At 38.2% G+C, this 12229-nt stretch overlaps 1 protein-coding gene across 1 annotated transcript; it reads left to right on the top strand.

Annotated features, from left to right (window-relative positions):
• The first annotated feature begins 214 nt into the window (after window positions 1-214).
• On the top strand, window positions 215-8111 carry LOC146330810 (asialoglycoprotein receptor 1-like). The gene is made up of 6 exons (XM_084714335.1): window positions 215-758; window positions 2222-2308; window positions 2511-2738; window positions 3711-3874; window positions 3991-4097; window positions 7833-8111. Exons 1-6 carry the CDS (start codon window positions 572-574, stop codon window positions 7984-7986), a joined length of 927 nt encoding a protein of 308 aa, XP_084570461.1. The 5' UTR covers window positions 215-571; the 3' UTR covers window positions 7987-8111.
• The last annotated feature ends 4118 nt before the right edge of the window (window positions 8112-12229 follow it).

Genomic DNA, 12229 nt, shown 5'->3' with positions numbered 1-12229 from the left:
TATATAATATATATTAGAGTATCTCTTTTAAGGTAAAACAAAGATGAAGAAATAGCATATATTCAAGGTTTTCAATTATATTATGTATTTAAAGTTATATATATATATATATATATATATATATATATGTATATGTGTGTGTGTATTTAGTTATATATTATATTTCTTTGCATTGCACGACTTTCTGAGACAGCCACACAGACAAAACCACAATATTGCACATACACCCCGCATGTTGAATCATTTGCTGTCTTTCACAATTTGGTGATGAACAAAACCTGAAAAATTATTTTAATTTACAGTGAACTCCTCAACAAGATAAAGGAAGTGGAGGAGGAGAGGGACAGGCTGAAAATGAACATGAGTGGTGAGAAAAAAAAAAAACAGTCCAAGCTTTCTGACCTCAGCTTTAGTTCCTCTTTATTTCATCTTCCTATTCTGATGTAAAATTATGTCTCCTCTCTTTACCTCTTTATCTGTAATTTATATTTCCTGAAGTCACCTGTTCCTCTTTTTGGACTTCTTCTAAATCTCTTAACCATGATGCAACGAGTGTATCAGATAACTCTGGATGCAGACACGCAGCAAAAGAAAGAAAGGAGCACAGAGTTCACTTAACAGACAACGTGACAGAAGTCGACTTCTTATCAAATATCACAGTGAGGCAACCAGAGGGATGCAGGAAATGGAGACATCATCTTATGTTAATGAGCGACCAAGACGCTGGCAGAAATACAGTGTTGATGCAAATCAAAGAGGTAACAACACACAGCATTTTATTGTATATGTACTATTAAACAACAAAAGTTTTAGTAGAGTTTTCAGCTACACTAGCAGTTTATATAGGCTCTATATAATATATAGTACTTTCAACCCCGTCTTCTAGAAAAAACATTTGTATATTACTAGTGTCATAGTGATAAATAAATCTAAAACATAAATGCATTGAAGACAAACATTGCACCATGTTTTATATCATAATACAAATGAAACTATTTAATAAATGTATCTGTAAAGTTGCTAAATGACGAAACTGAGCTGTGAATTGTTCACTGAAAATGTCTTTGAAAACTGGCTTGTAGCAATACGATGCTAATGGTTGTGCTTAGGCACTTAAAGCACTTTGTTAAAGGAAGAGTCAGTAGGATTTTCTGAGCTGGACGTAAAGGCATCAGGACATCAAATACCAACATTTTAGTGGGTGAAACGTCCTGAGCTCAGCAAAACAATGAGAAAAAACAAATATTTACAGTCAGAGGACAGAGTCTCTGCAGATACAGCCTCCTCCACATACTTGCAGTGAATCATAAGTGATGATTGAAGGAGATCATGTAAGAAAAAAAAATGCAAATTATACCTTTAAAAGCTTAAGTTAAATATTGTGGTTTTTGGTGAATATATTAAGAGCTGACTTGAAGCATGAGACAAGACATGTTCACTTTTTAATACAAAACAACATTTTTTCTCTGACTTTAACCAATGTGATTTTTATTTATTAAGCATAACCACATTTATATGAGTCTAATGATGTGAACGCTGGCCTCTTGTATCAAAGTGTAGAAATGAAAAAAACATTAAAGAAGTTTATTATCCTTTCATGGGACCTTTAAATTCTAACATAACATGATAACATGCTGTTGTTAGTTTATCTTGTTATGTTTTTACACTGATTCCACATGAGTGTTTTCTGGTTTATTACAACTTGTGTTTTTGTAGGTTTGGGGAGAACATCAGTTATGACATTAGTGCTCACTAAATTAAATTCAAGTTTGCTAAAACCCTCCCCTGAAAAGTGACTGACAGTAGAACCTGTTCCTTGGAACAAAAGCCCTCAGATGGCTTCTCTCTCCCCCTCAGGGGCTTCTTGCCTCAAGTTTTTTTTTAATCTCTAAAAACCTAGTATTTTGCATAAGATCAACTTTATTGTCACATTCTGATGCTGCTTACCCACAACAGAAATGTCCACAGAAATGATTATTTTTATTGTTTTCAGAATGATCATTGCCAATTCATTTTAAATTGTTGGGCCAAAGAGATTTGTTAAAGAAAACTTTCACATATTGTTAAAAAGTTTTTCTTAGTTATTTTTGTTTTTTTGTTAAAACTAATGCACCACCCTACATATGATTCTTCTATTTCTTCTGTTGAGCTCAACAACACATAACAGCCTCATACAGCTGCTGCTGAGGACTTTTAGACTTTTATTGTTGTTATTTTACAGAGAGAAGATGCTGTCACCTGATTTTCCTCGGCTTTGGCATCCTTTGTATCATACAAGCCGCTCTCAACGTTTCTCTACGGCTTGCTTGTGAGTATGATTTTTGGCATTGCACGACTTTCTGAGAAAGTCACAGACAAAACCACAATACTGCACATACACCCCACATGTGGAATCATTTGACATGTTGTTGTCTTTCACAATTTGATGTCGAAGAAAACCTGAAAAATGCTTTTAATTTAAAAACATTTGAAAAATCACTTTAAATGTAACTTTCTGTTTCTCCTGTCAGTGTACTCGAGCAAGGAATCAACCTACTCCAACTGCAGCATAACTCATTTTAGTGAGCAAAACCAAGAGAAGGAGGTGCAGGATTGTGAACAAAGGTACAACAGATTACAAGAACAATCCAACACCTTGACCAGAGACAAAAACCTGCTTAAAAACATAAACAACGAACTCCTCAACAAGATAAAGGAAGTGGAGGAGGAGAGGGACAGGCTGAAAATGAACATGAGTGGTGAGAAAAAAGAAAAAAGCTTTCTGACCTCAGCTTTAGTTCCTCTTTATTTCATCTTCCTATTCTGATGTAAAATAATGTCTCCTCTCTTTACCTCTTTATCTGTAATCTACCCACTATCATACAAACATCTGTATATTTTATGAAGCATTTTCTGTGATGTCTTGTTCTTACTACTCTTCTACAGGCCTTCTTGTGGTTACTAAAAAAACATTGCTGCAGTTTGGAAAGTTAAAGCATAAACTCTTTAAACACATCTACAAAAGCTGTAAATATGCTGGTATTGGAGGCATATTAGAGACAGTTATTGCATCACAGTCAGAGGTTTTATATAAGAAATTATGAGTTATGATTGTAGTTATTATTGTAGATATGAATGTCTTTGTGCAACCACAATTCCAAAAAAGTTGCAATGTCGTGAAAAATATGAAATGATTTGCAAAAACTTTTAGACATATATTAAATTGAATACAGTACAAAAACAAGGTATTTAATGTTCACACTGTTGTTTGTAAATATACACTCATTCTGAATTTAATATCTGCAACACATTTCAGAAAAGATGTTTACTACTGTGATACATCTGTTTTTCTTAACAACAGACAACAATCTGGGTGGTCCTTTTCCTCTTGAACCTGGAGGACACAACGTCCACGATTTCTGAAAACAATCTGAAATGTGAACTCTCCACTCTTTGGTTTTCCCTCTCCCAACATGTTTTTTTAAACGTGTTGCGAGCATCAAATTCAGAATGAGTGTATATTTATAATAACAACAAAGTTCATCAGTTTGAACATGAAATGTTGAAACAAGTTGAAAAGTATCTGCAAGTCATTACATTCTGTTTTTGGTCACATTTTACACAACATCTCAACTTTTTTGGATCTAGGGTTGTAACTGATGACTGTATAGTTGTAGTAGTTGCCAAATGCCTCAGAGTCTAACCTGTGATGTGCTGTTTGTCCCTCTCAGAGCTGAGTGGCTGTGTGTCCCCTCAGCAGTGTCCTGCAGATTGGAGGGAGATCAGCTCCAGATGTTACTTCCTGTCCACTGAAAGTAAAACATGGGAGGAAAGCAGAAGATACTGTCAGAGTAAAGGTGCTGACCTGGTGGTGATCAACAGTGAACAGGAACAGGTACAGTACAGTAAATCTGTGTGTGGATCTGTGTGCATGTGTGTGTAAGCAATTGTTGATGTTGAAGGAGAACTTTTGAAGTTATAGTTACATTTTCTGTGATCTCGACCAAACAGAGGGCCTTGTACCGTCTGGATGGGAACGTTCATCTCTTGTTCTGGATTGGTCTGCGTGACACAGCTGGGACCTTCAAATGGGTGGATGGATCTGTGCTAACCAAACCGTAAGACCTTCAAAATAACTCAGAATGTTTCTATGAGACAGACTGACTCAAATAAGATCATCACAGGTCCAAAATATGAAAAAGACAAATGGAAAACCAACCTTTATTTAATTCACGCACTTTGGGTAGATTCTTTATGAGACATGATCTGACAGGACATGGAAGATTTAAAATGCCTAAACTTAAACAAACACAATGAAAAGTGTGGTCTAGCTGTTAACAATTTCTGAGAACTTTTGATTGAGATTGATTCTGCAGAATCGATATATCGATTCTAATGAGCTGCTCATTTGGTGTCAGTTCCTGATGCAGAAAAACTTGTACTTCAGGTCAGTCTTCACTTTTATGAACACAAGTATAAACTTAAGGGGTTCTCAGTTGTTCCTACTTCAATATATGAGCTTAATGCAACACACGTCTGTGCAAAAGATCTTATATAGTATGAACACATGAATACAGTTCACACCAGAAGCTTAATGATACAATAAGAAACAGTTTTATACAGTATATCTCATGTCATACAGGATCACACATCATCAGGACACTAGACATGAGGGCACCACATTACATAAGCAACAATGTCAATGTCACTTGTCAGTAAATAAAACACAAGCTGTTAGGATTTTATCCAAAGCTCAAGATATCTGTAGCTCCAGACACCCACAGTCAATAAGTAAATAAGTAAATAAACAAGTGAAGGACATTGAAATTCTTCATCAGTTCCTTAAAAAAACAATCGATAATAACTTATCACAAATACGAAACATGTGTGACTGCATTACTTCCTTATGTTTTCAGTACTTTTGTATAATGTTTGTGAAAACACACAACTCTGACTTTTTTATTTAGCTGGTCAATGTCTTATAAGACATGAGAACCGAGCATGCAGCTGTACGGTCAGACACCACCACATCAAACTCAGGAGACAGTGGTGGAAAGAATATTAGAGGTGCTGACTTTTGGATTTCAGCTTGTGACCTCAGGGTTGAATGAACTCCTCAGTACTGATTATTTGGATTTACAGTCTCCACAGGTTGTTCTGTTAGAACAGGTGCGGAAAAAATCAATAACTCCAGGTCACACACACACTTATTGAGATCCATTCATTTATTCCTAATAGTGAAGGTGTGGTTTCTACAAGAAAAACACGTACAAACATTAAGCCACTGTAACAATATAATCACACCTTAAACGTTTACTTAAAAGTAAACAAGCATGATTACAAGTCAAATATTAATAGACACAGGAATATAACATGTACAGTCTTTCCCCTATCCTGGTCCTCAGGGCCCACCGCCCTGCATGTTTTAGATGTTTCTCTGCTCCAACACACCTGATTCACATGATCAGCTCGTCATGAAGCCTCTGCCTGATAGCCTGAAGCCTGATAACCGTTTCTGAGTTTTTGAAGGGTCTGACCTGCCGATTCCGATTTTGGCCGATTCTGATTTTCAGTCTTTCTGTTAAACCGAATATGGAAAGCTCATCTGTGATGGTTTGGGGTTGTGTTAAGTAAGACAGTGCCAAGACACATTGTGGACATGTTCCAGCAGCGTGTCTTCATAGTAGAGTTCAGGTACTAGACTGACCTGCCTGCAGTCCAGACCTGTTTCCCATTGAAAATGTGTGGTGCATTATGAAGCACAAAATACGACAACAGAGAACCCGGACTGTTGAGGACCTGAAATCATTTATCAAGAAAGAGAAATAATTTTACTCTATGAACTTCAACAATTAATGTCCTCAGTTCACAAATGCTGACTGAGTGTTGTTAAAGGAAAAGGGGATGTATCAAAATGGTAAACATATTCCTGTTTCAACTTTTTTTTTGGAATATGTTGTAGGCATCAAATTCAGAATATACAGTACAGGCCAAAAGTTTGGACACAACTTGTCATTCAATGTGTTTTCTTTATTTTCATGACTATTTACATTGTAAATTCTCACTGAAGGCATCAAAACTATGAATGAACACATGTGGAGTTATGTACTTAACAAAAAAAGGTGAAATAACTGAAAACATGTTTTATATCCTAGTTTCTTCAAAATAGCCACCCTTTGCTCTGATTACTGCTTTGCACACTCTTGGCATTCTCTCGATGAGCTTCAAGAGGTAGTCACCTGAAATGGTTTTCACTTCACAGGTGTGCCTTAACAGGGTTAATTAGTGGAATTTCTTGCTTTATCAATGGGGTTGGGGCCATCAGTTGTGTTGTGCAGAAGTCAGGTTAATACACAGCCGACAGCCGTATTGGACAACTGTTAAAATTCATATTATGGCAAGAACCAATCAGCTAACTAAAGAAAAATGAGTGGCCATCATTACTTTAAGAAATGAAGGTCAGTCAGTCCGGAAAATTGCAAAAACTTTAAATGTGTCCCCAAGTGGAGTCGCAAAAACCATCAAGCGCTACAACGAAACTGGCACACATGAGGACCGACCCAGGAAAGGAAGACCAAGAGTCACCTCTGCTTCTGAGGATAAGTCCATCCAAGTCACCAGCCTCAGAAATCGCAAGTTAACAGCAGCTCAGATCAGAGACCAGATGAATGCCACACAGAGTTCTAGCAGCAGACCCATCTCTAGAACAACTGTTAAGAGGAGACTGCGCGAATCAGGCCTTCATGGTCAAATAGCTGCTAGGAAACCACTGCTAAGGAGAGGCAACAAGCAGAAGAGATTTGTTTGGGCCAAGAAACACAAGGAATGGACATTAGACCAGTGGAAATCTGTGCTTTAGTCTGATGAGTCCAAATTTTAGATCTTTGGTTCCAACCGCTGTGTCTTTGTGAGACGCAGAAAAGGTGAACGGATGGATTCCGCATGCCTGGTTCCCACTGTGAAGCATGGAGGAGGAGGTGTGATGGTGTGGGGGTGTTTTGCTGGTGACACTGTTGGGGATTTATTCAAAATTGAAGGCACACTGAACCAGCATGGCTACCACAGCATCCTGCAGCGACATGCCATCCCATCCGGTTTGCGTTTAGTTGGACGATCATATATTTTTTAACAGGACAATAACCCCAAACACACCTCCAGGCTGTGTAAGGGCTATTTGACCAAGAAGGAGAGGGATGGAGTGCTGCCGCAGATGACCTGGCCTCCACAGTCACCGGACCTGAACCCAATCGAGATGGTTTGGGGTGAGCTGGACCGCAGAGTGAAGGCAAAGGGGCCAACAAGTGCTAAACACCTCTGGGAACTCCTTCAAGACTGTTGGAAAACCATTTCAGGTGACTACCTCTTGAAGCTCATCGAGAGAATGCCAAGAGTGTGCAAAGCAGTAATCAGAGCAAAGGGTGGCTATTTTGAAGAAACTAGGATATAAAACATGTTTTCAGTTATTTCACCTTTTTTTGTTAAGTACATAACTCCACATGTGTTCATTCATAGTTTTGATGCCTTCAGTGAGAATCTACAATGTAAATAGTCATGAAAATAAAGAAAACACATTGAATGACAAGGTGTGTCCAAACTTTTGGCCTGTACTGTATGTATATTTACAAAAAGCAATAATATTTTATTTTATTTACAAAAAGCAATAATATTTTATAAATATATATTATCAGTTTGAACATTAAACATCTGGACTTTGTGCCATAGTCAGTTGAATAGGCTGACCAGTATTTGCAAATCATTGCATTCTGTTTTATCTAAGTTTTACTTGGCAGACCTCCAGTGTCATACAAACTGCTGTCAGAGCAGTAATCATTAATATTCTCTATGTCATTTAGATTTTGGCAGTCTGGTCAGCCAGATCGTGGTGGTCCCAACAACGTAGAGGACTGTGTGGAGATGTATCACTTCAACCCAGTGCTGGCCAACTGGAATGACGCCCCCTGTGGAAGCAAGCGACACTGGCTGTGTGAGAGATCCACATGGCAGTAATATCAACCCACTAACGTCAGATTATGTGAATGTACAGATAAATTACTTAATGTGCTTTTGCACTTGATGATACTTGTCTTTGTGGCATATGTTGTGTAACTCTGAGGGATTTTGTGGTACACTTTGTGCTAAAATCGATGTATTTAATGCTTTTTTTTTTTTTTTTTTTTGTAAAGGATTGTCTTCAACAGCTTTTAGTGGGAACTTCCATTTGCAGCCAACATGATATATAAATTTAATACAAGTGAAATGATCAGCTAAGAATCAGTGATGCAGACTATTGTAATGTAATTTAGTCCTCATTTATCCTCTGAGGATGCATTGATTATTTGATTATATGAATATAATTTAAAGTTGGTGCGTGTAGAGTGTTTGTCGCTGAGGTTAAGATGTTCAGCACAACCTGATCAAGATGTTCTGCTGGAGATTTCAAAGCAGCAATTAAAAATCATTCACATTATTCTATTATTAAATAAAAAAGCTTTTTTTGTTTTTGTATTTTTAGTCTTCTTCTTCAGTCTGCAGCACAAATGAAGGAGACAGCAGACAGAGCGAAGAAAAAGAAAAACAAATTATTATTATTATTATTATTATTATTATTAGTAGTAGTAGTAGTAGTAGTAGTAGTAGTAGTAGTGGTGTGTTTTATTTTTTCTTTTATAGAGTTTTGCTCTCCTGTGGAAAAGAAAATCTGTCTGGAGCTGCAACTATTAATTTTCTTTCATTAAAAGATGTAGGGTCATATAGAATTATCTGAAACTTGTCCCCAGCTGACACTGATGTTTATAACAAACAGCTGTAGTTCCTTATTTAGTGACATGTTTAGCTGGTGTGGAAATGATATTACAGCAGAATAAACAACATGATCAATATGATGGAGGAAATCCGACAAGCGACAACAAACTTGGCTACAACTACAGCTACTGCTGACTAAAAGTAAGTCTGACTGTATTATCTACTGTACATCCATCCACCTTCAATCACTTATCTGATATCAGGTTGTGGAGGTAACAGTTCCAGCAGGAGACCCCAGACATCCCTTTCCCACTCTCCATCATGACACACTGACAGTTCAAGACTCTGTACTGTAGTCCTCAGAGAAAACGTGTTGCTGTCTGTTCCATGTAGTTTCAAATATGAATACAGTTGTTAAAATATTGTTCCAAAAGCAAAAGTTATGTTGTCTGTGTGTATTTTGTCCAAAATAAATTAAGTCATTATGTTATCTATTTTCTTGCTTATTGTTTATTTCATGAATAGGATAATTTAGTTCAGGTCACCAAAACAGTGAACAAGTGCAGGTGAGAAAATGAAGTCAGTGCAGCTTAACAGACACCAGAGTGGAAACCTGAGATTCTTTAAACAAAAATTACAGAGTAAAATCCACCAGGAGTAAAATTCAGCATAAATTTGACAGCAGAATTTCTTGTCAGTGCAGTTTTTCAAGAAGGGGAGAGTGGGGCATCTTGTCACATGGGTAGTTATCAAAAGTTTTCTCTCCAAAACCAGATGGAGCTGCGTAAAACAAATCACAACAGTTCCATGTAGTACTCTCTGCTCTTAAGGCTTTCTGTTCTTGACAAACAATGAATCTAATCTGAGGGGAGAACAATTTTCAGAATTTTCAATCAGACAAAAGTATAATAATAATAATAATAATAATAATAATAATAATAACAATAATAATAATAATAATAATGAAATGCAATGTTTGCGTAACAAAATTTGAGAAATTGGTATGATCAGTTATATTGTTTTTGCACAGAATAGTGGAGAATAAATGTGTATTCTGATGCCTAAATTAAGATGTGAAACATTGCGTTTGAAGGGCTTTTCACACTCTATGTAAAATAAAACCTAACAATGCACTAGTAAATTGGGGCACATACACACACATACACAGATGACACTATAAAAGAAGGTTGTACATCTTTATTCTAGCTTTCTATTTGCCAAATAAATTACTCCTCTTATGTACTAGGGTACTGTCTCTGTCTCCTTGTCTCATCTCTGCATCGACTCTCATTTACCATCACATAATCCATGAATGTACGAGATGACCATCCTCTACGAATGGATTCCTTCTCTCACCAGCCATGATCCAGGGCTGATTCCTGGCCTCTTAGCATTCAGGAGGACAATCTTGTGCATCTTGATTCTCAAGGTACAGCCGCTGGAGGACAAACCATTACAGCTCCCACACCACAAACATGCACTGTCACAGCTGGATGACATGATCCACCACCTCCCAGTGACATGAAAATAGTTACAAAGACCACTTAAAAATCCTCTGCTAAACTGTCATTCCAAACTAAGAACAATTAATAAGTTAACATTAATAAGAAGCATCATGAGAATAAACTGAATGCATTAAACACCAACCTCAAACAAATACAGAATTTTGAAAGACTGTCCATTTAAACTCTCACCAACACAAACAACTTGCTTACAGTTTGAAGTTAAAGAATAGGTTCACATGCTTTTCAAATGTGACTTAATAAAAGTAAATTTTGATTAACTAACTTATTCAGTCAGGCAGTAATTAATTATGAAAGTAATCTGATTACAATTTCAAGCAGTTTCAAGCACATCATCCAAAACCCAAGCACTTTTCCAACCTTGGAAACGCTACATCAAACTTCATGTGTTTTCAAGGTTTTCCAGCACCTTTACAGACCCTGTAATTTATACAAAATTCTGAGTTCTGGCTGGGGGGGGGGGGTCAGCTACAAGTAGAGGGGCCTCCAAGGAAAAAAGGTTTGGAACCACTGATCTAGATGGCTTCACTTCAGGCCCTGTGAAGTTTTGGTGACCCCTAGTGGGAGTCTGGACCATCAGTGTATTAGATAACAGACAGCAGAGGGCAGGACATGAAGAAAAGAGGGGGGTGGAAAACAAAGGTTTCCTTGACACAGGACTCTGGAAGCATCTGGACTTCAGAAATATCTTAAAATGTCTGGGTGACGAAAGACTGGAAACAGAAAGATGTCTGGCAGAGGTAAGGGAGGTTAGACTGAGACAGTATATTGTGTTGTCCCTCCATTACACGTGCCCGGCTGGGCAGGTAGCCACCATGGCTACACTCAGCAGTACGCCAAAATATGCCACCAAATTTGGCCAATTTTGGGCTCGCCTTAAAAACAGTAGGAGCGATGAAGCTCCTTCCCAGGACTACATCGGACATCAGACATTTCTTAGAAGTGCACACTTGAAAGGGTGACCCTAAATGGACAGACTGGGACATTGCAGCATCTCTTCAATCAGACATCTTCAATTTGGTGGTGAAGTTCTGGACTGCCAAAGCACCAGACCACAATACTGAACTTAACCTCAAAAGATTTTGTGACATTCTAGACACAAGTAAGTCTCCAGACAAATTTGGAGTATGGTACTTCATACCAACTGGCTCAAGGCTGGCAACAAAAGGGAGGCCACACACAGATATAACTATGAAGACTGTTTTTTTTAACTGAAAAACAAATGAACAAAGTAAACAACTTATGGGATGTGTCTATAAGGAAGTTATCAGTCATGTTAGTAGTGTATGGATGTGTGTAAAAATGATGTATAGTGTGTTGTAGGGTGCAACAAACCAAACAAAAGTAGCAGGCTGACGAGGATGCAGCAGGCCCGGCTGAGAGAGAGAGAGAGAGAGAGTGTGACCAAATGGGTGGTCCTTAATAACCTTGCCTGGTCCAGCCCACAAGGGCAGGTGCCAGCAGGCACTCCCCCTCAGCCCCACCTACCAGGCAACTCCCTGAAAGAGAGAGCATGGTGAGACACAGGCAGGAGAAACTGAACAGGGTCGTCACAAGATGCATAAAGATACCAACAGTCATATCATTCAGATTCCTAACTCTATATCCCTCGGCCCCTACAACGGTTGCATCATCTACCCTGGACAGTCCACCTCCTGTTTCATATGTGGCTCCGTCGACCACCACGTGAAACAATTCCCCACTGTGAAGTGCTGGAGGTGTAACTGCCTCGGCCACAAAGCTAAAGACTTCGCCTCAGAGAGCTTCTGTAGTCTATGTGGTTTAAATGGCCACAAATTCTTCAGCTGCCTGGACTCTTATGCTAAGAAAGATAAGACCAAGCAGCAGCTTGTCTCCATGCCTGAAAGTCAGCAGCTCCAGCTCCAGTTCTGCAGTACAACAGCAGCAGCAGCAACAACAACCGGTCCCCAAAGCTGCAGCCCAGCAGCAGCTGCAGGTCTTTGGCTCTCAATCAGCTGATACTC

This window comes from Lutjanus erythropterus, chromosome 3, assembly GCF_056507025.1.
Source record: "Lutjanus erythropterus isolate fLutEry1 chromosome 3, fLutEry1.hap2, whole genome shotgun sequence".
NCBI classification, from domain to species: Eukaryota; Metazoa; Chordata; class Actinopteri; order Lutjaniformes; family Lutjanidae; genus Lutjanus; species Lutjanus erythropterus.
This window is presented reverse-complemented; position numbering and strand designations above follow the sequence as displayed.

What these genes read in the sequence shown, in the direction of transcription:
- LOC146330810 (XM_084714335.1), top strand. Translation starts at nt 572, where the DNA reads ATGCAGACACGCAGCAAAAGAAAGAAAGGAGCACAGAGTTCACTTAAC. An exon ending in TGTTGATGCAAATCAAAGAG is followed by an intron (nt 759 to 2,221) that starts GTAACAACACAC and finishes GTTATTTTACAG; the next exon opens with AGAGAAGATGCTGTCACCTG. An exon ending in CGTTTCTCTACGGCTTGCTT is followed by an intron (nt 2,309 to 2,510) that starts GTGAGTATGATT and finishes TTCTCCTGTCAG; the next exon opens with TGTACTCGAGCAAGGAATCA.